Raw genomic sequence first — 27,965 nt, 5'->3', positions numbered from 1 at the left:
GATCTTGTAGTATTACTTATAGGGAAATATTCTAAGGAAGTAGGAGTGTATTCAGGAATTTTCACTTTCATATCTGCCTAAAATTAATAAGGCCAGCAGTTAAGAGCCCTGGGTGCCCAGAGGACCTGCGTTCAATTCCCAGCACCCACAGCTCACAACTGTCTGTAACTCCCAGATCTGACACCCTCACACAGATGACATGCAGGAGAAACACCAATGCACGTAAACTAAAAATAAATTATTTAAAAAATTAATAAGGTCTGGTTGTGTGGATTATGTTCATATGGTAGCTATACCTTATGGACATTAAAATCCGTGCTATAAAGAAAAAAGATATCAGAATGTACTTTCAATATTATTAGTGGGAAAATAAGTATGAATAAAAACATTTGGTAGAAGCCAGGTGGTGGTGGCGCATGCCTTTTATCCCAGCACTTGGCAGGCAGAGTCAGGTGGATCTCTGTGAGTTTGAGACCAGCCTGGTCTACAGAGCGAGTTCCAAGATAGCCAAGGCTACACAGAGAAACCCTGTCTCAAAAGAACCAATATATATTTATTGTTATAATATTTATATATTAATATTATATATTTATTATTTTCTACCAAATACACATATATATGTAAGATATTACTAGATGTTTATCTTTGGTTTGTGTAATTAAGGGTAATTTTAATCATTTATTTTTCTTAATATTTTTCTAAAACAAATAACTATTTTCATCAGAAAAATTAAAAAGAAAAAGAAGGAAGTCTTGCCTCTTGTGGAGTTTTCCCTTTTAAGTGGGGTTTTAACAGAGATTAAACTTCTTTTTTTTTTCTGGTTTTTTCAAGACAGGGTTTCTCTGTGTAACTTTGGAGCCTGTCCCGGAACTAGCTCTTGTAGACCAGGCTGGTCTCGAATTCACAGAGATCCGCCTGCCTCTGCCTCCCGAGTGCTGGGATTAAAGGCGTCCGCCACCACCGCCCGGCTTCCCGTCATTTTCAATGGAGCACCGCCTGCGTGAATGGCCGGGAACCCTGATTGACTGCGGACTATGTTCTCTTGTTCAGCAAGCCCGCCGTGTGTTTATTGTACAAGTTTTGGCTTTGAGGTCATTTACATTTACGTACGAAAAGATCCCTCGAAGTTAATATGGGTTCAGGCTGCGCTCTACACTGTTTATGGTGAAATTACCCACCTACGTGTTTTAATTTCCACCCCCATCACGTGGTCAGTTCGATGGTTGAAAACTGGCTTCTCATTGTGCTTGTGGTTTGCTTTTCTGTAAGAGAAGTTGAGCTTTTTCTTTTTTTCCTCCGAAGAGTGAAAAACTGTTGGCCTTTCTCATCCTTCCTCACTTCCCCAGATAAGGTCTCTCCGTATGATGGTCTTGGCTGTCCTGAAACTCACTTCTTTGAAGAACATTCAGAGGCTGGTGCTGCTTCCTGCCCTGGACTACTGCCTTTAAGACACGAACACACCCAGGCAGCATTTCTTTCTGTTTTCACGTTCTCTCTCCTCCCTCCCTTCACCTCCCCTTCCGTGTTTCGCAAGGCTGAATCTCACACTTTAGTAGCTATAGCAGTTAAAGATAGCCTGATATTTACCATGCTCCCTAGATGGCCTCCAACTATGGGTAATTCTCCTGCCTCAGTCTCTTGACAGCTGAATTGTATGGACAAACCACCACTCTTGGCTTCCAAGACAGCACTTTCATTCAAAAAGATAATATCTGCATATATCACCCTGAACAGCTATAGAAAAGGGTACATTCCTGTTCTCACTCCTTCATCCCCAAGCCCTGGTCCTTCAGGCCACACAGGGGACAATATTTATCACGAGGTTGGTACATCTGCTTGAGAACTTCCCGAACTTTCCTTTTAGTTTTTATAGACTATCTCTGGAAAAGTCTACTGCATTGTTTTGAATATTATTGAAAAGCAGACGTATATTTTTTTGTTTTATTGTAATTTGTTTTTCACTTTTATCAACACATCTTGGATGCTGTTTCAGGAGATGGGATGTAGTGGTAAGGGCCGTGTGCTATGTGGCCGAGCCCGGCAGGTCCGCCGTTGGAGTGCCTTGAGTTGTTCAAAGCTGCATTCCACAAATGCGCTCAGTTGAACGTGTGTGTTTCTATAGAGAAAGAATTATTTTTGTAGGTTTATTTTATTCTTGTGTGTGTGTGTGTGTGTGTGTGTGTGTGTGTGTGTGTGTGTGTGTGACTGGAGGTGCCTGTGGAAACTAGAAGAAGGTGTCAGGTCCCTGGAGCTGGAGTTATAGGTAGTTGTGAGCCACCTGATGTGGGTGCTGGGAAGTGAACCCAATTTTGCAAGGGCTTCAAGTGCTTTTAACTACTAAGCCATCTCTCTGGTCCCATTAGGAAATTCTTAGTTAAGAAATGGAATTATTAGTTTGTTCCTTTGTGTGCCCAACAGTTCTGGTTTGTTGTACTTTGAACACGTAACTGTTGAGTGCTGACCAGGTTTAAAATGCCGTTCTTTAAACACACACACCACCACCACCACCACCACCACCACCACCACCAACAACAACAACAACAACAACAACAGCAAACAAAACACAAAATAGAACAAAAACTCCTAGTACACTTGTGTCTCCATGCCTGTTTCTTTTTTTAAAATAATTTTTAAATTTTATTTTATGATATGGGTGGGGTTTTTTTGCCTGCATGTATGTCTTGGCACCACATGCATGCCTGGTGCCCACCGAGGCCAGAAGACGAGGTCAGAGCCTCTGAAACTAGAGTTACAGTTCTGAGCAGCCATGTGGGTCCAGTCTTCCGAAAGAGCAGCCATCTCTCTAGCCCCCTAAAATGTTTTTCTCAGGTAAAAGAATTTTCATGATAATCAATCAGTTTTGCAATGGAAGATCCAGGGTCAAAAAACACTGGAAATCAAATGCAAAGCAGATTCTTTTCAAGATGTTGACCGTGTCTTCTAAATCAAGAAAAGTTGTTTAAATGATGATCTAATCTCGAGCTCACAAAAGACAAGGGAACTTTTGCTGCATAATTCCAATTGTCACAATATATTAAGAAAAGAATGAGAGAGCACCTGCTAGATGGCTCAGCCAGTAAAAGTGCCCACTGTGCAAGGCGGGCAACCTGAGCTCTATCCCCAGAACCCGTGCAAAGGTGGAAGGAGAGGACAAACCCCACAGAGCTGTTCTCTGGCTTTCACATGCTGGCTTTGGCACACACACGCCTATACTCACAACGCACACAATAATAATGAATTCAGTTTAACTTTCAAAAGGATAACTGGGCCGTGGTAGCACATGCCTTAATTCCAGCACCCGGGAGGCAGAGACAGGTGGGTCTCTGTGAGTTCGAGTCCAGCCTGGTCTACAGTGTAGTAGTAGGAGCAGGGGGCTTAGTCCCCGCACCCGGCCGCCTGAACGGCTAGCTTTACCCGAAATAATTACACGGAAACTGTATTCTTTTAAACACTGCCTGACCCATTAGTTTCAGTTTCTTATTGGCTAGCTTTTACATATTGATCTAACCCATTTCTATTAATCTGTGTAGCCCACAAGCTGGCTTACCAGGAATGATCTTAACCTGCGTCTGTCTGGAGTGGGAGAACCATGGCGACTCCTTCACTCAGCTTTCTCCCAGCATTCCATTCTGTTTACTCCGCCTACCTAAGGGTTGGCCTATCAAATGGGTCTAGGCAGTTTCTTTATTAATAAGAAATCACTCCCACATCACTACAGAGCGAGTTCCAGGACAACCAGAGCTACACAGAGACACCCTGCACACATCTTTGATCCCAGCACTTGGAGGCCCAGGCAGGAAGACTGGCCTAGTGTACAGTGAATTCCAGGCCAGGCTGAGATACATGATGGTTATATGGGAGGTGATGTACGCTGTGAATATGTTTCATTGCCATTGGTTAATAAAGAAGCTGCTTTCGGCCAATGGCTTAACAGAGTAAAGCCAGGCTGAAAGAGATTTATAGAGAGAGTAGGCGGGGTGAGGGAGACACTATGTAGCCACCAAAGGGGAAAGAGATGAGCTTCCAGCTGGAACCTTGCTGGTAGGCTATGAGTCTCGTGGTAAAATATAAAATAATGAAAATGGGTTAATTCTAGACGTAAGAGCTAGCGAGCAGTACGCTTAAGCTATTGGCCAAACAGCATTGCAAATAATATAGTTTCTGTGTGATTATTTCAGTTCTGGGCAGCTGGGAACAAACAGGCAGCCTCCGCCAACATAATGGGATCTCCCTCCTCCCTCTCTCTCTCCATCCCTTCTTCCATCCTTCCCTTTCTTCCTCCTTTTTGGTTTTCTTTCTTTCTTTTTTTGAGGTATGGTTTCTCTATGTAGCCCTGGTTGCGTTAGAACTCACTTTCTTTTTTTTTTTTTTTTAAAGTTTTATTTTTTTAATATTTATTTATTTATTTATTATGTATACAATATTCTGTCTGTATGTATGTCTGCAGGCCAGAAGAGGGCACCAGACCTCATTCCAGATGGTTGTGAGCCACCATGTGGTTGCCGGGAATTGAACTCAGGACCTTTGGAAGAGCAGGCAATGCTCTTAACCACTGAGCCATCTCTCCAGCCCCCTAGAACTCACTTTCTATAGGACCAGGTTGGCCTTGAACTCAGTGGTTGGACAGATGTGCGCCACCACTGCCTGGTAAGGGGCCTGTTTGAAAAAGTGAAAGCAAAGACGAAAAGCAATGATATAGGCTGCTGTTTCCAGTAAGTCCCACTATCTCTACATGTAATGAACGAAGAAGCATAAGTGTGAGCCGTGTAGGACATTATTGTTCTTATGAATATTGAGTGAATAAAATCCCCACAGTGGGTGTGCTAATCTACACATGTAGTCTGATTTCAGTTTTTTATCCCTGTGTCCTTGTGCGTGAATGTATGAGTAGCATGATTGCAATATTGTGACCATATTTTAATTTAATATATTTTTACACATAGAAATCAACAGTTTCTAAACCCAGAGAGAGGGAAGGCACTTCTGGAAGGAAAAAACAAAGAAACTATGAGTCTTTTGGGCCATTAAAAAAATAATGAAACTATCCTAATGTGAAAATAAAAAATATATATTTGTTATTATTTATCTTTGTGTTTGTCTTTGCTGATGTTTTGAGACAGAGTCTTGCTATATAGACTTAACCGCCCTGGGACTGCTATGTGGACCAAGTAAACGTTGAACCTGTGGCAATCCTCCTGCTTCTGAATCTTCAGTGCTAGCATTACAGGGTGAGTGACCATACCCAGCTTACAGATATTCTTATTTTAACATCAGCTGTGGAACAGAAGACCCCGGGTGCATCCCCTCTGTTGCTGTCTCTGAGTGCTGGTTCAACTTAGTGTCTTCAGCCATGAATGCTCAGGAAGGATGGGTATAGTCCTTAAGGCTCAGAAACAATTCTCTTGTTTGTGTATGTGTGTGTGTGTGGGGGGGGGGACGGTTTTGTGGTCAGGTGAAGGGCAGCATCTGAGATGCTATGGAACTGATGGGGCGGTGTTGGAGCAGAAAGGTTTTCCAGGTGAAGGGTCTTGGAGAGTCGCCGTCCAGACTTACCTCTTGAGGGCAAGGCATCTCTCAATTAAAACAAAGAGCTCCTCAGCTGAGGAGGGTGAGGACTGCTTCTTCCAGATGAATGTCCATAATGGTCAACTAAATAAGAAAAATAAACTGAGAACATCACTCACAACCCCAGGTCCTGGCGTTTGGGTCCCGTGCTGGCTAGTTTTTATGATGTGATACAAGCTAGAGTCATTTTGGAAAGGGAGCCTAAAGAGAGAAAATGCCCCTCCCAGACTGGCCTGTTGCGCATTTTCTTGACTGATGTATGATGTAGAAGGACCCAGCTCACTGTGGGCACTGCCATTTCTGCACCGATGGTCTTTGGTGCTACATAAGTCAGGTGGAGCAAGCCATGAGGAGCAGGCCAGTAAGCAGCACCCCTCCATGGCGTCTGCGTTGGTTCCTGCCCTGACTTCCCTGGATGACAGACTCTGCAAGCTGTAAGGTTAAATCAACCTCTTCCTCTCCAAATTGCTTTTGGTCATGGTGTTTTATCATAGCCATAAACACTAACTAAGACAAGCCCCAGGACCAGGACTTTCTCTTTCTTGGGGGTTGGCATGGTTCTGGTATTTATTAGTAGCTGAGATTTATCTGATGTCACTTCAGATTCACAACGTCAGGACATAGGTACCCTTCTACTCCTCACTTATACACTGAGACACTCACAATACACCAAGGAAGCGGCTTCCCAAGGAAGAGTGGCCAGTGGCACAGCCAGGCTTTGATCAAGGTGGAGTCGTGTTCCAAGCCACGACACTTGCTGTCCTTCTGCAGAGTCACCAATCCATTCAAGACTCTGGGGTTGCTCAGCTGAAGTCTGTGTCTGTCCAGTTAGCTTCTACATCTTGTATCCACCTTTCCTTCAAGAACTGCTTTTCCAGCCTCCTCCCCAAAGGTCTCTTGCCTGCAGGAATCCCTATTCCCAAGACTGTTACCACACCAAGTTGAGATGGTCTGACCAGCGACTCTCTGTATCTCCACCTCCCTATGCAAAAGCTCCTGGGAAGTAGGAACCTCTTTGTTTCCCATTATCCTCCAGGTCTTCCCTCTAAAATTCCTAGAACAGAGTAGATACAATCCATATTTGCCAAGAAAGCAGCTGGTAGCGGACACTCGAGTTCCTCACTTGATCACGGTATATCATGTGTTGGCCCAGGTCACCACCCTTCTACCTCGCGAAAGGAATGGATTTCAACAGCTGCCTTTATAAAATTGCCGAACAGCTGGGCAGTAGTGAAGTGGCCGCCCTCAAGTTTCTGTGCTTGGACTACATACCACAGAAGAAACAGGAGCCCATCAACGATGCCCTGATGCTCTTTCAGGGGCTGCAGGAGAAGGAAATGTTGGAGGAAGGCAATCTGTCCTTCCTGAAGGAGTTGCTTTTCCTCATCTGTCGGCTGGACCTGCTGACCAACACCCTAAACAGCAGTAAGGATGAGATGAAGAGAGAGCTGTATGATCTAGACAAAGCTCAGGTTTCTGCCTACAGGTGAGTAGAGATGCTCTCTCTCTCTCTCTCTCTCTCTCTCTCTCTCTCTCTCTCTCTCTCTCTGTATGTGTGTGTGTCGGGGGGTCTGGGAAGCACGGGTTGAAGGGACCTGACTCTGCAGATGTTACTGCTGCTGGGGTTCATATTGTGAAGTTTATACTCATGAGACCCTGGGTTAAATGAAAACATTTAGGGGCTAGATATATAATTTGGAGAAAAATGCTGAAGCCATAAAATCATTTATTTTTCATGCAGCATGGCACAGAAAAAAGGACTGCTGGGGAGGAGAAGGGATTTGGCTGCAGAAGGATAAGACAGGCAAACTTATGTGAGGGGATATGGTCAAAGCCCTATATGAGGGGATATAGTCAAAGCCCTATATGAGGGGATATAGTCAAAGCCCTATATGAGGGGATATAGTCAAAGCCCTATATGAGGGCATACGATCAAAGTCCTATTTGAGAAGATATAGTCAAAGCTGTATGTGAGGGGATATGATCAAAGCCCTATATGAGGGGATATAGTCAAAGCCCTAAATGAGGGCATACGATCAAAGTCCTATTTGAGAAGATATAGTCAAAGCTGTATGTGAGGGGATATGATGAAAGCCCTATATGAGGGCATATGATGAAAGCCCTATATGAGGGGATATAGTCAAAGCCCTATGTGAGGGGATATAGTCAAAGCTGTATGTGAGGGGATATAGTCAAAGCTCTATATGCTAACATATAGCCCTCTATATGTTAGCTACTTTCCTTTTGCTGTGGAGAGACTGAATCATCGGGTCTAGTTGTCTTTATAAGTCTCTGGTCTTTTTTCCCCCCTGAAAACACACAGACTTTTAAAGGTAGCATACATACCTACATTAACACAGGTATAGAATGTTTGGTGTGCACAAATCAGCGAAAGACGATTCTCCCGTCTCTATCTGAGTAGGTAAAAGACATCTGCCAACTCTGTAAGTCCCTTTGGACTACATAAAAATTGTAATATAAGGCTCTATCTATGCTATATGAAGGGATGGCATGTAATAAGAAATCATAAGGACTTTGTAGCTAAGATGTATCATATCGCACCCAGTCTCAGAGGGGTTCCCATGAAGGATCAGCACATATGCCATCGTCCTGTAGTTTTTCTTGTTTGCTTCCTTTATGTCTGTAGTTAAGATTTTCAGGAGGTCTCCCTTGGTAAAATCTGACCTTTATCTGTGCAAACAAAGGCATCACCTCTCCCCCAACGCAGCACATTTCCTGACTTCCATTCTAAAGTCAAAACATTCTTAAAATATATAGGCTGGTTTGATTCAGCAGTTTTCATAATCCAATGTCTCTTAGCAGCTGTTGTTTTTTGCTTATTAGCATTTGAAAAAAATTAAAGTTAACAAAGTACCATATAGGATCCAAATGTTCTCTGTTATAATATTCCCCATCCTTACATGGGTTATTCTTTTTGTATTACTTAACTTTTTTTTTAAACTAATTATTTTTTCTATGACTGTCCCTACCATCTTCTTTTCTTTCTTTGGCATCTAAGCACATTTTTTAAAGACTACTGTTACCTGTTCAGAGATTTTTCTTGGCCTGGACCTGGCAAATGTGTGTGCGTTTGTGCGTGTGCGTGTGCATATCTGCTGTTTCTCTGACCACGTGAGACAAACCTTAACCTGCTAGGCTACCTGCAGTGGGGCTCTGCTTAGCACATGGTGCTGGCAGCTGACTCCATCCCGTTTGGGTCGAAGAGAGCCGAGCCTCATGCCTGTGGGCCCCCACCTGGAGCCAGCTTTGGTAAGTTTCTGCGCCTGCGCTGTGGCTGTTGTTTCTATCTAGTGTCCCATCCTATCGAGCAGGGTGCCATTCAGGTGCTCAGCTGCACTGCAGGACTTCTTAAAGGAACTGTGCCCCTGGACCCCTCAAGCCTCAGCTCTGCATGAGAGACTGCCATTACGGGCAAGCTGTGACTGGCACCATGTTCAGAAAATTTCCTAGCTTTCTCAGGCCCTATGTGTTTTTGCACCATGTATGGAGCACAAAATGTAGTTGGTCTTTTCTGCCAGGCCTTTTTTTTTTTTTTTTGGACGACTAGCCCAGAAAGAATGACACAGAGACTTATTATTAATTATGAAAGCTTGACTTTTTCTTAGGCTTGTTTCCAGTTAGCTCTTAAATAACTTAAATTAACCTGTTTTTATTAATCTACATATTATCACGTGGCTTTTTACCTCCTCTCTGTTCTGTATGTCCGACTTCCTTCGCGTCTGGCTAGCATCTCCTGCAAGCCTAGATTCATTCCAAGTTACTCTCTCCACAGAAGGCCCACCTCTTCTCCCCTGCCTAGCTATTGAACATTCAGCTCTTTATCAAACCAATCAGTTGCCTTAGGTAGGGGAGGCCAGAGACAAGTCCTCAAGCAGTGTAGACAAATACCCAAGGACAGAAGAGTGCATTTTAGAATACAGTTGCAGAGGGGAAATAATGGCAGCGGTAACATGGTAACAAGCTGGCACTGTGCCGGAGCAGGAAGCTGAGAACTCACATCCCCCCCATCCGCAGGAAACAGGAAGTGAAAAATGCAAGTGGGGCAAGGCTAGTCTACATTCTAGAAGTTTCACAACCTGTCCAGACAGCCTGGGGACTCAGGGTTGCGGTACAGAGCCTATTAAGGATAGTTTCCATTCAAACCGCCACGAGTCACCGGTACCCACAGTTCAATCTGTTACAATGTTACATCAGATGCAAAATACGGATAAATGTGTGACTACTTACCAAGTTAGTAACTTTGCCAGGGGAAAGGACAACAATGTGGCATCCTAAGAGCACCTGGCCTTGGTCTACTCCAGGAAAGGGACCACCCCTCGCTGCCCCTGGGCTGGGCGGGGGTGTAGGTGAAGGGGTGGGGGTAGAAATGGAGAACTCTGGAGGTATGCTCACTTTCGGCTGCATTTTCTCACCCGCTGAAATAAGCCATGAATACCTGATCCCTTCTCTGTGCTTCATGGTAAATTCTCCTCCTCAGCGACGTAAGAACTGAGACTACCACCCTGGTTTACTAAAAAGGGCAGAGTCCCTCATCTGTGACACTCTCGTCTTGATGGCGCCGCCTTCTGACACCCACCACGTGTGTCCACTCTGTTCATGGTTAGGGCCTCAGTCACGGCTTCCCACACTAACCATCCCCCACTCACCTGCTTGTGCATACATGTAGAACCCTTCCACGGCTTTGCTACTCAGATGACAGGGTTCTCCCCTGATGCTTGGCCCTACAGACTGACTGAACCTCAGCTTTACACCGTCTCAGGAGGACGAGCCATGTGTGTTAGTTCTGTTTCTTGGTTCCGTGACAGAAGCCACGTAAAGGAAGGAGTGTTTATTTCCGTTTTTAATCGAGGGTGTAGCCAGTCATGGTGAAGCCATGGTGACAGGAGCTGGGATAGCTGCCTGGTCACATATCTGCTGTTAGGAGGCTAAGAGAGACAAAAAGCTGGTGCCCAGCTCATTTTCCTCTTTATGCTCTTTGGGACTACGGCCCAAGTAAGGATGCCAGGCTTTTTTCTGACTTCAGCTCATCCAATCAAACCCCTTTACAGACCTGCCCAGAGACCCGTCTTCTCAGTAATTCCAGATCCCTTTGGCATTGGGAACTCCACTTCTCTTCACCCTAGGGAGAGTGGGCAACTGTGAGCTCCACAGAGTCACGGGGTCATGGGTCAGTGGCTCGTTTTTGTTTTGTTTTTTTTTTTTAAAGCAGAAGCACTTTTTCCCCTTCTCCTTTTCAACGAGTCTTGTGCTCAGCTGTCCTTGAAGCGAGTTTTAGTTCTTCTCTTAGCACTTCTACCTAAGCCTTAGCCTTCCTTCCTCATCAGTAACCTTGGCATGGGAGAGCCACACAGCCAGCGTAGGCAGCCACTCTTTCCTTGTCTTACGGCTTCCTACTTCAGGCTTGACTATGCTGACATTGACACTGGGTGTATTGTTTTCCTAGGGCCATTCATCATAAAGTATCACAGACTGAATGTTTAAAGTAATAACTTAGCTCGGTGGGGTTGGTGGTGCACACACCTTTCCTCGCACTTGCGAGACAGAGGTAGGCAAATGGACCTTTGAGTTTGAGGCCAGCCTGGTCTATAGAGCAAGTTCTAGTACATCCAGGGCTATACAGACAAACCCTGTATTGTCAAATAAAAATTAAAATAAAAAAAATCAGGCTCATTAGGACACCGGACATTGGGTCAGGCCCCACCCTCCTCCATTATGACCTAAGTTGGGCCACCTCCTCACTGTCTAGGTATATGGTGACGTTTGAGGATGTGAGTCAACCAGGAAAGCTGTATTGTTTGAGTTTACTAGATTAATGTTCTTTACAAGGAGTTTATAATGAATATTAAGGTGCCTATTCATCATAAGAAATGATGGCCCCAGAACTAGGAAAGTCAGGGTGTGTGTGTGTGTCCTCAGCTTGTGCCACCCTCTGGGGCTCTTAAAAGTTCCTGCCTTGTGAACTAGGCTGAAGCAAACCACACCACCAACAGTGTTTGTCACCTAGGAGCTGCCAAATACCTAAACTTCTTGATTGCACACGGAAGGGTCAGCAAAAAGTCACCGCTGAATGGTTGTTAGCCATTGACTCAGATGAGCCAAGAAAATGAAAATATGCGTGTGTCGTGCCCCACCATAGGATGCTCTAGGTGTTCTCTTTTCATATTTTAACTTCTGCCTCCACAGCGACTGACAGACTATTCCAGTGTGTTAATAACACTAATGAAGCCCGTGGGACTCAGTAATGAGGACGATAAGGGACTGTTGTGTGACGAAACTTTTCCTGGGGAGATACAGCACACACATCTGCTCACCCTAGATTGGGACATACCAAAATATGGGTACCTCCAAAGTCCAACTTGGTGAATCAATGAGTTTTCTTGGGGTTCCTTATAGGAATGTCAGTGAGGGGCTACTTACAGGAGCAGAAATGATGCAAAGACAGCTGCATCACCAAAGCCCACCCCAGCCTGGGTGACAGCCCACAGAACTGGGAACCTGCAGCTCATGGAATAGCCAGCCGGCAGTCAGCTCAACAGGCTGGACCTGTCCTATCCAGGTCCTGAGCTGTTCTAATCCTTCCAGGCGGTTGAGCTGATTTCTGTTTATTCCAGGCAGCTGCTCTGGTCTCTGCAGCTAGACTTTAAAGCTAAGTCTTTGCAGCTAAACTTCCTTCAGTTTAAGAGGTCAATGAGCTTTCATTGCTTTCTCTGGAAAGGTGGGTCTAAGTGAATCTGATCAGTTTCAGGGACTTCCTGGAGCTATATTGGGTTGTTTACTTTCCTGCTGGAGGAGTTTTCCAGCAGGATAGAGTGTTTCAATCTAAGAGGAAACTGTTACACAATAGGAACCTGCTGTTTTTTATTTTTTTGTTTTTCTAAAGTTAAAAGAGCCACAGTAGCTTTGGGCTGGACCAATCAGGGCCAAGCTGAGAATGCTTTAGGGAAGTATTTCTGGGACAGACATTTCTTGAGATGTTGGTAACACAAGGTAGCTTCTGTTTCCAGACTATTTTTTTTCCAAAATTTTATTTCCTAATTCAACTTGGAAACCACCATATTTGCCTATTAAAGATATTTTTCTTTCTTTTTTTAAAATATTTATTTATTTATTATGTATACAATATTCTGTCTATGTGTATGCCTGCAGGCCAGAAGAGGGCACCAGACCTCATCACAGATGTTTGTGAGCCACCATGTGGTTGCTGGGAATTGAACTCAGGACCTTTGGAAGAGCAGGCAATGCTCCCAACCTCTGAGCCATCTCTCCAGCCCAAAGATATTTTTCTTTACACAATACTGTTGAAAGTTTTGCTGACTTATTTTTTTCCCATAAGTTTAAAGATGTTCTTATTTTTATTTTTAATCACATGTAATGTTTGGGTATGTATATGTAAGTAGAGGTGCCCTCAGTGGCCAGGAACGTTGTCCCTCTGCTGGTTGTGAGCTGCCTGATTTGGATGCCCAGAATTGGACTCCAGTTCTCTGCTAGAGTTTCATGTGCTCTTCACTGCTGAGCTACCTCTTCATCTCTAATTTTGCTGACTCCTAAAACATTCTTTTGTTTATTCATCTGGCAAGCATTTTCCAAGATCTTAAATATGTCCAGAAGTAAAAACGCTTCTTTGGTGGTTTGACAGAAAATAACCCCCAAAGGGAGTGGCACTATTAGGAGGTGTAGCTCTGTTGGAGTAGGTGTTGCCTTGCTGAAGTATGTTATTATGGGGGTGGGCTTTGAGGTCCTCTATGCTCAAGCTACACCCAGTGACACAGTTCACTTCCTGTTGTCTGTGGACCAAGATGTAGAACTCTCAGCTCCTTCTCCAGCACCATGTCTCACCATGATGATAATGGACTAAACTTTTAAATTTCCTTGTAAGAGTTGCCATGGTCACGGTGTCTCTTCACGGCAATAGAAACCCTAACTAAGATAGCTTCCACCACTTACTGAACTCTCAGTGTGCTTTCTCGTGCTGCCTAACAGTTTGGGCAACAAGGGACCTTATATGTGATGTTGGTCCTCGGTTCCTCACTAGTGATGTCATAGTCCTCTTGTTTAAGACCACATTGTGATGTTCACAAAATGAAGAAATCACTTGATGAGGATCTCAGAATGTATGCTTATCTTTAGGTGACTGTAGTTCATGTAAACTTACATAATTTTCACCTGTCAGTGATGTAGATATACATTTATCTTTTATCTACAGATGAGCCAAAAAAATGTGCAACATGTCTGAAATTCCAGAGTTAAAATATGGTGGGACCCAGAGTTATATCAAGGGTAGTCTGAGGCGTCTGTACTCAAACACTGCACCTCCTGAAATCTCAGGTTAATGGAAATGAAAAAGGCATGGGCCAGGCTGTCAGGGGCCTTGGCAGTTTATCAACAGACTTGATGTATGATTAATAAAAACTCAGAGAGAGAAATTGGGGTTCAACCTGAAGGTCAGAAAAGCAAAGCAGCCAGCCACTGGCTCTTACCTCAGCCTCAGTCCGAAAATGGCGATCCTGCCTCCAGGGTGGGGATAACACAGGGCAGTTGGTTGTGTTGAGAGCTTCAGGACCTTTGGTATTGGTGTGCATGTGTGTGTGCATGTGTGTGCGTATATGTGTGTGTTCAGAGTCTCTTATATTTTGCAACCAAATGTTCAGCCTTCTTCCCGAAGGGACCAGCTCTTAGAAGGGAATCCGTTCTGATATGCATTGTGGGGAATATAATTCCCCCAGATCATCCCACCTGGATCTTGATTTTAATCACGACACAAAGCAACACGATTCTTTTAGCTGAAGTTAGTTGGAAGACAAAGGTGGTGAAACTCCGCTCAGAGTGGGTCAGTTGGTCTGACTTGGTAGACTCCCACCACTCTCCAGCCTCCACCCGGGGCTCACCAGTCGGGAAGAGTTGGCCCTGGAGCGACCTAGGATGTGTTTCTCAAGTGTCTCCATTTCCCACCGCAGGGTAATGCTCTTTAAGCTCTCAGAACACGTGAGTGATTTGGAGTTGAAAGAGTTTAAGTTTTTCTTGGAAAAGAAGATCCCCAAATGTAAGCTGCACGATAACTCGGTAAGACCTGGGATGTCCTGGAGATGGGGTCACCAGCGGGGGTTCTGAAAACAGAGGACAGTGTTTTGCCAACAGCAGACTGCATTCAAGGTTGTTTCTGTTTGTTTGTTCATCTGTTTGCTTGAGGCGTGGTATCGTGTAGCCCAGGCTGAAGCTAAACTTGCTCTGTAGTTGAGGATGACCTTAAATTTTTGATCTTCCTGCCTTCGCCTCTTGGGTGCTGGGATCACTGGCATGTGCCACCACTCCCAACGTGTGTGCTCCCAGGATGAGATTCAGCAAGCCCTCTTCCAGCTGAGCTATGCCCAGCCCCCGTGTTCTCGCTTCTTATCCAGGGAAAATAAAGTAGTTAGGCAGGGGTAGTAGTTACGGCTTTGGTGCCTCTACACTGTAAAGTGCTTAGCCACAGGACAGAGCCAGGGAAGGTAAGTTGTGCAGTGCTATGAGACCTAGCAGGGCCAGGGAGGAAAGGTAGCCTGTGTGTGGTGCATGTGTCTCTGTGTATGTGTGCAGTAATTGAGGTTTAGGGGTGGATAAGACAGCGGTATAATGCAGGCTCCAGGGCTGTGCCTTCCATTCTCCTCTGGCTGGTCCATAGACGAAGGCACCCACATAAAGTTTGAGAACAAGGCCTGGGGACATCTGACATGGCTTCTCTATCTTTCTGCTTTTTTATCCTTTTAGGCTGGAAAACACAGAATGGTCTTTCTGATTCCTGTCAACTCTGAGAGATCAGACTGTGCCCAGAGTGTGTGTGTGTGGGGGGTCTACTTGGGAAATAACGCTGGGCCCTTTCTTTGGAAGGAGTAGAATTAAAGGAAAAGAAACCTAACCCCCAGGCCTTGGGCACTCAGTCCCTCTGTCCCCTGTTTTCTCCTCCCCAGAGCCTGCTGGATGTTTTTGTGGAAATGGAGAAGAGGCTCATCCTGGGGGAAGACAACTTGGACAGCCTGAAGTCAATCTTTGAACATGTCAACAAGAGTCTGCTGCGGCACATCGAAGAGTTTGAAGAATCAAACAGAGGTAGACAACCGATGGCTGCGAGGTGACAAAGCCCCCAGAGTTCGCAGCTCTTTTTCTCTGATCAGGTTCTTCTTTTTTTAATTCAGAGAGAAGAATGAGCCTGGAATACGGGGCAGAGGCATCAGGTTCATTTTCAGACGGTAATGCTTACAGATACATTTCTTAAAGATTAATTTATTTATTATGCATACAGTATTCTGCCTACATATGTCCGCAGGTCAGTGGAGGGCACCAGATCTCATTACAGACAGTTGTGAGCCACCATGTGGTTGCTGGGAATTGAACTCAGGACCTCTGGAAGAGCAGTCCGTGCTCTTAACCTCTGAGCCACCTCTCCAGCCCTACATATACATTTCTTAGATTCCAGGGCACTTGATTTCCCCAAGCCTTCTTCCCACCGCTTTCTGCTACAGCCTAATGTCAGGATGAAAGTTCAGGGGCCACTTGACACCTCTGCTGCTGTCTGAAAGGCCAAAAGGGCTCTCAAAATTCCAGTGGGACCATCTGAAATGAGCACACAGTTATTCTGCAAGAGCGTCTCAACTCTGATCTGGCTGTGTCTGCTTTCGCGGAGAGCCAATGGGAGCTGGGTGCAGATGATTTTCAGGAACATTCTTTCATTTTGATTTGTTTGAGACAGAGTCTTTCTACACAGCCCTGGCTGTCTTGGAGTGTGTGTAGATCAGGCTGTCATTGAAATCACAGAAGTCAGCCTGCCTCTGTGTCAAATGCTAGAATCAAATGCAGGTGCCATACCAACCTGACTTTTCCCCCAGAACGTTCTCGACCAAGGTTTTCTGCTCTGTGAGAAGCCCCTTGGTCAAGTGTTCATAGTCCTTCCCAATCTCTGGGTAAGTCCAGGCTCCTACCATACCTGACTTCCTCTGCCTTGTGCCTGCCTTAGCCTGGGATGCTCTAGCCATATTCCCTGTCTTATCCCAGAAGGAAACACTTCCAGACCTCTTTCTATTTTCTTGCCTAAGAAAGATAGATGGGACCAGCAGAAGGTTTCCTTCTATTTTGTTTTTTTGAGACAGGGTCTCTCTATGTAGCCCTGGCTAGCCTGGGACTCGCTCTGTAGACCAGCCTAGCTTCTAACTCACACAGATCTACCTGCCTCTCCCTCCCAAGTGCTGGGATCAAAGGCGTGCACCACTGTGCCTGGCTCCTTCAAATTTATTTCCAACTGTGCATACACATGGGAGCGTGTTCACATACGTGTCGCTGCCCATGAAGGCCAGAAGAGGGCACCAGATCCCCTAAAACTGGAGTTCCACATGGTTGTGAGCACTGTGCAGGTGCTGGGAACTGAGTTTGCATTCTCTGCACGAGTAGCAAAAGCTCTTGCAGCCCCCTCCAAATTTTTTTATTAATCAGATATTATGTTAAAACTTATATAATTATTAAAATCACCTTGGGGGTGATTTTTAAATTCAGAGAAAATTAAAACAGCACCACCAGCACTCTGTAAACATTAATGTCTTTCTTATGTTTTCACTATTATTTTTGCCATGTAATACATTTTGGAGTATTCTCCTGATTTATTGTGAATTGATGTGTGAGTACATGTGGCTGAGTGAGTTTATGCACGCCACATCTGTGCAGGAGCCTGGATATGTCGGAAGATGGCATCAGATCTTCTGGAACTGGAGTTAGAGATTGTTTGTGAGCCACCACGTGGGCGCTGGGAACCTCTGGCCCTCAGCAAAGGGTGATAAGCTCTCAGCAGCTGAGCTATCTCTCACCCTGAGGATCACCCTCCCTTAGAAGGTCAAGTCACAGAGCCAGTGAGTCCGTCCCCCTGTCCAGCTTTTCAGTGTTTGAATCACCGGCTCATCCTCACCTCCTGCTTTGATCAATGACTTGATCAATAACCACAGCACAGATGAAGCAGTTTGGGTTCCAGTTCATGCTAAGTGCCCTTCCTGCAAGATCTACACGTCTGAAATATGTTCAAGGCAGCCTCAATGTTTACTCTCGAAAGGACCGACCTGGGGAGGGGCAGTGAAATGCCTTAGTAGGTAAAAGTCTACTTTCAGGGCAGGTGATATGAGTTTGAACTCTGGAACTATGTAAAGGAAAGGAAGGAACCAACCCTGCAAAGTCCTCTTTGGTCTCATGCCACTGCATGAGTGCTCCTTCCGTCAGGCATATGTGCAAGAATGCTTCACACACACACACACACATGCACGCACGTACACGCACGCACACACACGCACACAGAGGCACGTGCACACACACACGCACGCACACACACGTGAAATGTTTTTAAGGTTCTTAGGTTGTCCTAGGCATTCCATATTTCTTTCCCAAACAACCTTTGCCCCAAGCCTCTCACTCTGCACGTGTTTCTCGGTTGCTTGCAGGACAGAGCTGCATCACAATGCAGGAAATGTGTGACTCCCTAAGAGAACAAGACATCGACTCCCAGGTACACACACCTCCTCCCTCCCTCTTTCCACTGAAGTTTCTGTTTCTGGGCCTTTGTTGGCTCCTTTTAAGGGGCCAGATGAGCTGATAAGGGGTGGAGCCTTTCAGAAATCTTGAAAACTCTGGGGAAGAAAAACGTACAAAAGAACCAGTTGAGGATGTGGCCTCTCCAGTTTATTTGTTTTAAATTATCACTATTACCCCTGTTTGGTTTGTTGGCTTGTAGTCTGAGACAGGGTCCCCAATAGCTCAGATTGGTCTTGAACTCGTTACATAGCCCAGGATGACCTTTGAACTCTTGACCCCCCCCCACCTCTACTTCCCAGGTGCTGGGATTTTAGGTGTGAGCCGCCATACCAGGCTCTCGTTTTATTCTAAGACCGAAAGCAAAAGTCTAAGAATTGCTGGAAGGTAGAGGATGTGTGAGACCTCCCTCTTCTAGCAACTGTACCAGCAAAAATGGGTGCACGCGTGGGAGGCATGGGAGGGCTTCAGAGAAAAGGGGCGCGTGGGGGGAGAGGGTGTGGCTTCATGGAAAATGGGTGGGGCTTCGGGAGGAGTTGCCCTGGCAGGCTTTCTCTTTTAGTCTGCCCTTGCAGAGGGGGTCTCTCCTTTCTGTTAGGCGGCAAACAGGATCTCAGCAAGGCTTACTTTTCGTCTCAGCGAAACCTGTAGACAGATTTCCTTTATAGACATCGATTCTATTTAGTCTTCAATAGTTCCCTGAATACAGTTCAGCCTGTTAGCCTCCCCATGGCAGGTAGCGCGGGAGACCCCGGACACTGTGAGAAAGACTATGCACTAGGGTGGGCTCCTGAGGAGATTCTCGGGCCCTGTTCTCGGATCAGGAAATCAAGTATTAGTCAACACTGTGTGTTAGTTTGAGGCACACACTCTTCGGCGTCGTCCTCACCAGTCAGCTAAAGATAGTATGTTGATATCTTAGTAACTGCTTATATTACAATATCTGAATAAATCTACTTACTGTAAGTAGGACATACTTAGGATAATAACAAAGACTGAATATCGTTTGTGCTTAATAAATTACTTTATGTCATAGAAAACATTAAAAGGTGAAGGATTTGTACAATATGAAGAGGAACTCAAGTGTGTTATAAAACGTTAGATTACTAGGAGATTTGGTAAGTTGCCCAGAGCCCTAAGGTTTTAAGCCATAGAAACTGGCTTTTGTCTCCCTAAGGTCCTTTTCTGTACTTCAGGAGACAGGCTTCCAACTAAGCGCTGCAACTCAGGCTGAAACAGCCCTACGAGAATAGCAAGAATGCAGGCCCCTTCTGGTTTACCTGTCAGGGTTCCATGAGCAAGTTGACCAGCTCCTTGCTCTCCGTCTGCCGCCGCCGTGTTCCTTTGCACTGGCTTAACCACCGGGGCACTGCACTATATTACGTGTGAAAGGGAAAGCTGTTAGCCAAGAAAGGCAGGTGAGCTGAGTCGATTTCCATGGCCATGTAGGGGCATCCCAAGATGTCACCCTTGAGTGAACTCTTGCAGTCACCAAACTCTAGCCCCAGACAGCACCGATGTTATCTGACCTGATGCGCTTTTGAATGACGAGGGAAGCAGACGCAAGCGCAATGGTAATAAGTTATGAGGACAGTCGAGATGGAAGGTCCAGGTTCCCTTACTGCACAGCCCACGAGCAGCTGTACAAGCAGAGGAGCAGAAATGGTTCCCAGATCTGCCTGGAGCCACGGACGGAGGCAGGAAGGAGGCAGAGTCAGGCAGCCGTCTTTTTACTTCCTGGGCCATGGGTTCGTGTCCAGTTCATGGTCTGAGCTGCAGGGACATTTCCCAGACTGGGCTTTTGTTTTTTAGGTATCAGGTAGAATATATCAAATGAAGAGCATTCCTCGGGGATACTGTCTGATCGTCAACAATTACGATTTCAGCGAGGCGCGGGAGAGAGTACCCAGACTCCACAAGATGAAGGACAGGAAGGGAACAGAACGTGATGAAGGTACAGTCAAATCCAAAGGAGAGGCACGGGGGGGGGGGGGATTCCTGTGGGACTTTTTTTTTAAAATAAAAAAAAAACAGAGAGATAATGATTATACCTAAAAGGCCCTATGTTTTGAGACAATGGAGTTCAAGGAAATGTATCAAGCAATTTTTATCCATTTTATTTACTATTTCATCATGGAGGTAAAGAACGTTCTTACATATCTGTTAGTTCTGCATCATGTTAAAATGGCAGCCCTTAATAAAAGGTTTATAATGAAGAGCATCAGTGAAATTAAAAAAAAATATTTCATTTTTATTTATGAAATTTATTTATCTATGTGAGTGTGCCCATATGTGCGCGGATGCCTCAGGAGCTCAGAAGAACACATCAGATCCCCTGGAGCAGGAGCTGGGAATTGAACTCTAATCCTCTGTTAGAGCAGCAAGTGCTCTTCCCTTGAGCCAGAAATGCTTTGCCAGCAGCCTGTTTATGTCAATATCGAGAACTTACAAGTTAAATGAAACAATTCATAGTATCAGAATATAAAAAAGGGGGCTGGAGAGATGGCTCAGTGGTTAAGAGCAGGGCTTGGATCCTGGACTCCTGCCCACCTTCTGGCCAAGCCTTGGGCTGCTTCCAACCTACCCGTAGCTGCTGGCCTTCAACTTAATGGAGGGAAGTTGGCCCTTTCTTTGGGTCGTGCTTCTGCTTTGACAAAGGGGTAAACCCACAGACTTCCCTTTTACCTTCCCTTCCCTGGCCACTGTTATGGGAAACGAATAGGGTTGTCCCTGGCCTGAGGGGACGTATATATTGGGAAAAAATAGAAAGAACGTATATAGCTTAAAAAAATAAATGTGTACAGCTGTATGATATGTTGATTGTATTGTCTTTTGTGTTCTGGACTGGAGAAAGGCATTTGATTCTAGGAACTGCTAAGAAAGGTATTTTGACTTTAAAATATGGGCTTAAGAATTTGATGTTTTGGAAAAGAGGTTCTGTTTTTGTCTCCACAGACGATGAGAGCCTAAGGATTTAGTCAATATTCATGTGGTTTGAATCCCCGAGACCTCCTGATATGTAGCAATGGAGTGTGAGCGGCAGCTTGGTGGGGAGGTGGAGCCTCTACCTCTTCCCCGGTGCCTTGACCCATGTCCGAGCTTGGCTGGAAAATGGCAGTAAATTGCAGTAAACACTCCTAAGAATGCAGCATCCCCACTCAGCAGGAAGTAGCCAGACAGATTCCCTAAAAGATTGTTTAAGTAGGACCCCCTTCAGTGGTTGCAGAGCAGCAAGTGCCTGCTTTCCTGAATTCTGCTCCACTCCATGCCACAGTTTGGACCCAGAACGAATGCAGCTGGGGCTAGAAGGCAGCTGGAGCAGAGCTTTGCTGGGTGGCTGTGGTGGAAGGCACATTGCCTCAGCCCAATCGGTGCCTAGCCTGGCGGATGCTACAGCAGTGCCAGGAGTATCAGCAAACGCAACAACAAGTGCTGGAGCTGAGACAAGCTGGAGCACAGACCCCACTGGGCTGCCTGAGAACGCAGCCACGGGACAAGAAAAAGACAGTGGTCGTTCTAGGCTCTACACGCCGAAGAGTCTGCGGCAGAGCAAATTTAAATCAAGAGACTGCCCTATTGTAGGAGCAGGTGGACTTATGGCTAGTACAACAAATGTCTTGTTCATTATTTCATTTGTGTGACATCTGTTAATATTGCTAATGCCTTTTAAGTGGCGAAACAACTCAATGGTTACTTGAATAGCCCTTGAAATGTTACAATTAGCTCACCAGATTGTAACTGTTTAGCCAAAAGGATGGTTGAATACCATAGCCCAAATGGGAGGCTGGGTCCAGTGGTGACTGGGGACCCTATTGCTGGCAATCAACATCTGTTGCCATGGGCATTCATTTTTGAATTCTGTGTAAGATCAGACAACCCATGAGAATGCAGCATATGGTCACTTAGCAAGTCCTTCTGTCCCTGTTGGCCAGTAAGGTTTGGTTGCAAATACTGCACCAACAATGAAGATTCCTCCACAGACGGGCAACTTCTACAGAAGAGAGCCCGCCTAAGACAGGGAAGGGGCCTCCCAAAGACCGGTAAGGGTTTACTCTTCTGAGATAACCTAAGACAGGAGGGTCTTCTGTTTTATAAAAAATTTAGGGGGGAGATGTTCTGGCCTTCAGTTGCTTTTCCCTCCTAGAACCTTCTAATATAAGTTTCTAGAAGCTGTGCCTAGTTAGAGGATCAGAGGATCACCTGTTGACCATTAACTGCAGTGTATTTAAGTCTACATGGTGTTAATAAAGAGGGGCTTTCCGAACCAGCGTTGGGAGCTGCGTGTGTCGGTCTGTCTCTGCGTCTGAGTTCTCAGCCTCCAGCCCCTTGCCCGAAGCTCGGCAACTGGGTTCTAGCACACAGAGGGCAGTCACGGGGGCGCGGTGCGCGGCAAGTTCCCAGTGACCACATGGCAGATCACAACCATCTGTATACAACTTCAGTTCCAGGGGGGGTCCAGTGTCTTCTTCTGGCCTCTGCGGGCACCAGGCATGCATGTAGTGCACACACACCTACATACAAAGCAAAACACCCATAACACACAAAATGATAATTATAAAAAAATTTAAATATATAAGCAACAATACAAGTGTGGAAGATCAAGTCTCAGAGAGTTGGATAGAAAAGAACTGACAATGGAAAACAGAACAGGAGAATAAGAAAACAGGGATACTGGTTAAAGATGCTTGACCTGTGACCACGAGTTCCATATAAAGAAGACAAGGAGTAGAACTATCCAGGAAGAGAGGGCGCAGTCTCCAGACTGAGAGAACTTGCTGCGTCTTAGAAATTAAGAGGGAAGAAGAATGAAGGTTGAGAATAAGTCAACTATATAAAGAAGCCAGGGATCAAAATGGCATTGAATCTCATAATAGCGAGACATGGAAGCTAAGATGAAAATTCAGAGGGGAAGGGATTTGGAAAGAACACTCTCTCTTTAGCCAAACTGCCAGAAAGAATGAGAGTAGAAATTATCTTCATGATGCAAGAGCTCAACAAACTAGCTTCCTGGCACAGTGCTTTCGCCGAGAACATTAGGTGCCTATCGACTCCAGTTAGCAGGACAGATGACCTCGCCCAGGGATCCCAGGCTCTCATTCCTGCCTGTTAGTGTTTTATCCATCTTGGGCTGTGTTCTGCGAACTCTTGTAATATATTGTTTCCCCTTTTATCTTTCAGACGCGTTGACTGAGACCTTTCAAAAGCTTCATTTTGAGGTCGTGTCTCACAAAGACTGCACAGTCAGTAAGATTCATGAGATCCTAAGAGCCTTCCAAAGAATGGACCACGAGAGCAAAGACTGCTTTATCTGCTGCATCCTCTCCCACGGAGACAAGGGTATCATCTATGGCACCGATGGGAAGCAAGCCTCCATTCGTGAGCTGACATCGTATTTCACTGGTTCAAATTGTCCTTCTCTGGCTGGAAAACCCAAAGTCTTTTTCATTCAGGCTTGTCAAGGGGATAGCTTCCATAAAGCTGTACCCCTTGAGACCGACTCGGAGAGGGACAACTACTTAGACATGGACTCATCATCTCAAAAGAACTATATTCCAGATGAGGCTGACTTTCTGCTGGGGATGGCTACTGTGAAATATTGTGTTTCCTACCGAGAACCCATGCGTGGAAGCTGGTACATCCAGTCACTTTGCGAGAGCCTGAGAGAAAGATGTCCTCTGTGAGTCTTGCCTTCTGGATCCTTCTCAGGGTTATGCTACCTCGCGGCCGTAGTCAGAGCCTGTTAGAAGGTGTTTATGTTTGAGATAATATGTAGCAAGAAGTGCCCACGGCGAGTGTTTCATCTCTGAATGTAACTCATATAGTTATATTTTCCAGGCTGGTTGCCAAGTCGAAGAGAGGGCGCATGTTACTCTCTTTAGTTCATAGATGAGAAAAAACGTGAAAATGAGGAGTTTCCTTTGTTCAGCAACCAGGGCACCACAGAGCGGGAGAGGATGATAATATCACACTGTCCAGCTCTGTCTCTGGGCAGCAGCATGACAGAGGCAATCCCAATTCTTTGGGGAGTCTTCCCAGATGGAAATCATTCACTGTAACATATTTCAGCTTTGTCAGAAGTCTTAGTCTACGGCTGGCAGACGGCTTAGTGGGTCAATGTACTTGCTGCCAAGTCTGATGATTTGAGTTCGATCCCCAGGACCTATGTGGTGGAGAGACTAACTCAAGTTGTTATAACCGCCACATGTATGCCATGTTCTCTCTCTTCCTCTCTCTCTCTCTCTCTCTCTCTCTCTCTCTCTCTCTCTCTCTTTCACACACATACAAATAAGTAAATATAATTTTTAAAAAAAAATTGGAAAAGAAACCCTATAAAAGCTCTCTAGTCTTTGCTCTTCCTAGTAAACTGTGGGATGTAGCAAAGAGTAGGAGACCCTATGTTTTCACTAATTTGATTTTCTTTTAAGCCACAGATGTGGGACACTATCCCTATGACATGGGTTCACCTTCAGTTAAATTAGGGCACCATCTTTCAGGTTCCCCAATGCCCACCCGGCTAACAGCTGAACAATGAGGAGCCCTTCTATGGGGTTCTTTTAGATGTGTGTTTTACATTTCCAGTGTGTGAAGGGTGTGGAGAGTAGACCGTGACATCAGTGTGGTGGCTTCGTTTTGTAACACAGACCATGAGTCCTGCGGGATCTGTGTCAGCTACACAGAGAAATGAAAAGGTCGCCCAACAAGATTGCTCAGTCGATGACAAAGGGGTGGAGATGGCTGCAGGAAGCATTTGACTTTCACTTGCCCACACATTGGTAGAAATCTGCGCACGGTTCTGTGGGAGCAGTTCTGATCTAATCAGAGGCCATTGGGAGAGGTTGAGGCCCTTGTGGGGCCCAGTTGACCATTCATGGGACACAGCAAGGAACACACATAGTAGGAGGGAAGGAGCTCGGTTCTGTTGGGAATGCTGAGGCTTCCCATTATCAGCAGATATCCCACGCAAACCACAGATACCTCCGTAAGCTCTGAGGAAACTGAGTTGTCAGGATAGCTGGGGTGTAGGGTCTTGATTCAGCGACTCAACAACCTCAAATCCCGAGAGACAGAACTAGAGCGGTTTCCTTGGGTACAGCTGCTGAGGCGGTGAGCTCCATGGTGCCCCGGATCAACACTTTCTGTGGCTTTGTGTTTCAGAGGTGACGATATTCTCAGCATCCTGACTGGCGTAAACTATGACGTGAGCAATAAGGACGACAGGAGGAACATGGGGAAGCAGATGCCCCAGCCCATCTTCACGCTACGGAAGAAGCTGTTCTTCCCTCTCAACTGATGTGTGCTCCACATGGATGACACTCGGCTAGTAAATGCACTTTTTGTTTTGGGGAGTCGGTGGGTTATAATTTATTTTTTATGATTTCTTTTCTTTTGAGCTACTAAATCATTTATTCTGGCCCTTTCCTCCCTTCACCCCTTCCCACATAATCCTGCCTCTCTTTCAAATTTATGAGTTCTTTTCTTCATGAGTTGTTGCTATATAAATATATATAATCTTTTTCAAAAACACAACCGGCTCCATGTACATCTTGTTACTTGTATGTCTGTTTTCAGGGCTGACCACTGGGTGTTTTTTTTTTTTTCTGTGCAACATGTAATTCTTCCAGGTTAGTTTTCTTTTGCAGACAATAATTCTGAGCATCTCTCTCTCTTCAGGGTAATTTCCCAATTAATCAAGGGCTGTTAAGAAACCTGCACGGTGATAAAAAGAAAAAGCTCCCTCGGGTTCTGGAGGGAATAACTTTAAAAATAGTTACAGAGCTAAGTTTACTTGGTGCAGTTAGAGTTAAACTTGACTGGAATAAGGAGGTGGCTCAGTGGTTAAAGTATTGCCAAACGAGCATGAGGACCCATGTTCGAATCCCTAGGACCATGTAAATGTCCGTGGGCAAACTGACCCTCCTATAATTCCAGCACTTGGAAGGGAGGAGCAAGCTGTGTAGCCAGACTAGCAATGTGGGGCTCTGGGTTTACAGAAGAGCCCCTGCCTCAATGATGAAGATGGAGAGTTATTGAGGGAGACCACACATGTGCATGCAAGAGCCTGTGGACCTCACACATATGCTTATGGACATGAACATGCGTGCAAGAACCCCACCATACACATACACATGAGGGAAAGTAACACTTATCGATTTTAATATTGTTATATCTTCAGAATATGCGTAACGTTCTGGTTTTTAAAAAACGGTGAACATGAGGGCTGGTGAGATGTGTACCGGGACCAACATGGTAGAAGGAAAGAATTGACTCCCGTGAGTTATCTTCTGATCTCCAAAGCACACTCTCCCACATACACACAACATAGGGATGGGTAAATGTTACGTGATATTTTGTTTCTGTTCTGCCAACACTTGCCATAGAGATCTGGAGGTCTGTACAGTCAGGAGATAGGAAGTGATAAGGCTGGGTGGAGGGAGGAAGTGAGAAGGCAGAGCATGAACAGGATAGGTAAGAAGTGACCGTGGCTGCCCCTTTGCTTCTCTGATCTTTCAGCGCTTACCTCACTATCTGACTCCAGGTTTTTATTATTAAGACTAATTAGGATCATGCTTCATTCGTCACCCAGTGAGGTGCCAGACGTAAACGGTGACTTTTCTGTCCTGGCCAGTCCCTCAGCTGCTTTTAAAATAACCACTCAGAGGCTTAATACTAATTACAAACTGGGCTATTGCTCAGGCTTATTACCAACTAGCTCTTACATTTAACTTAACCCATTTCTATGAGTCTCTGAGTTTTTATTAATCGTGCTGCAAGATGAGGCACTTTTTCGGTAGCTAAGCCTTTTAAAACATCAAAGAACAGTGAGTATTAAAAATTTCCCAATCTTCTTGCATTTTTTACAGCTTGAATAATGATCTAGCAAGATCTTTATTTTGGATTTTGCTTGTGTTTCAATCCATATTAATGTATAGGTTTTTTCTATATTTTTATATTTTTTAAAAAACTGAGTTGTTTGTCCTACAAATTATTCTTTAGTATATATTTTTACTGAATTTGTGTTGGTAGAATTATATATTTTTATAAATAAACCGTCAGCGAGAAGAAAAGGTGGTTTTTAAAAAGTAGAACAACTTGTGAATTGAACTTACTGTTTCTAGGGGATGACTGTGTTGGCCTCTGCTGTTTCTGTTTTTTGTTTGCTTGACAAATGGCATGTTCACGCGTGGGAAACATTCAGCCTCTAGTAATGACTTCCACGGTTGTGGAACAACATTCATAGTTAGCATTTAAAGAATCACTTCCACATGAAAAACACATTTGACCAGGCGGTGGCTCACGCCTTTAATCCCAGCATTCAGGAGGCAGAGGCAGGCATGGGAGGAGGCTGGGGGGAGGCCGACCAGAGCCAAGACGGGTTCTCCTGGTAGCCCTGATAAGAGTCCAAGCCTTAGTTTCAGTTCACTAAAATGAGATGGTCCTCAGGAAAACCACAACGTAGGAACAACCAATCAGCAGGTGCCCTACAGCCTTCTGCCAGCTCAGCAGGCTCCCAGAGACCCTTTGCTGCCTCAGCAGGGGCCCCCACCCCCAGTCTCCTGATAACTAAAGATAGCTTTCCCTGCCCTGCAGCAGGAAGTCCCCAACCACTAGAACCTCCCACCAACCAGCCCCAGATTAATCCCTCCTCCCTGGAATTTCCCTAACTCTGCTTCAAAGGAGCTTGTGACCCTCTTGGGGTTTGCCATGTGCCACCCCAATATTGGAATTAATAAAGTGATCTTGTTATTGCATATGTGACTGGTTTTTTCCTTGAGGGGCTTCTCTTGGACCCTAACAGTTCCAAGACAGTCAGGGGGGTACATAGAGAAACCCTGTCTCGATAA

At 45.2% G+C, this 27,965-nt stretch overlaps 1 protein-coding gene across 2 annotated transcripts in view; it reads left to right on the top strand.

The window, feature by feature from the left end:
• Positions 1-25,650, top strand: part of Casp8 (caspase 8) — a 35,833-nt gene extending 10,183 nt beyond the window's left edge. For both annotated transcript variants that reach the window (XM_075956446.1, XM_075956447.1), the window contains exons 2-10: positions 5,121-5,228; positions 6,719-7,051; positions 14,541-14,646; positions 15,531-15,669; positions 15,756-15,809; positions 18,036-18,100; positions 19,936-20,077; positions 23,302-23,800; positions 25,279-25,650. In XM_075956446.1, coding sequence (XP_075812561.1) covers positions 6,747-7,051; positions 14,541-14,646; positions 15,531-15,669; positions 15,756-15,809; positions 18,036-18,100; positions 19,936-20,077; positions 23,302-23,800; positions 25,279-25,414 — 1,446 coding nt within the window. In that variant the 5' untranslated portion in view covers positions 5,121-5,228; positions 6,719-6,746 and the 3' untranslated portion in view covers positions 25,415-25,650. The remainder of the gene's footprint in view (positions 1-5,120; positions 5,229-6,718; positions 7,052-14,540; positions 14,647-15,530; positions 15,670-15,755; positions 15,810-18,035; positions 18,101-19,935; positions 20,078-23,301; positions 23,801-25,278) is intronic.
• Positions 25,651-27,965: the final 2,315 nt, after the last annotated feature.

Source organism: Microtus pennsylvanicus, chromosome 22 (genome assembly GCF_037038515.1).
Source record: "Microtus pennsylvanicus isolate mMicPen1 chromosome 22, mMicPen1.hap1, whole genome shotgun sequence".
NCBI lineage: Eukaryota > Metazoa > Chordata > Mammalia > Rodentia > Cricetidae > Microtus > Microtus pennsylvanicus.
Note: the sequence above shows the minus strand (reverse complement) of the source record. Positions and strands in the feature narration are given on the sequence as shown.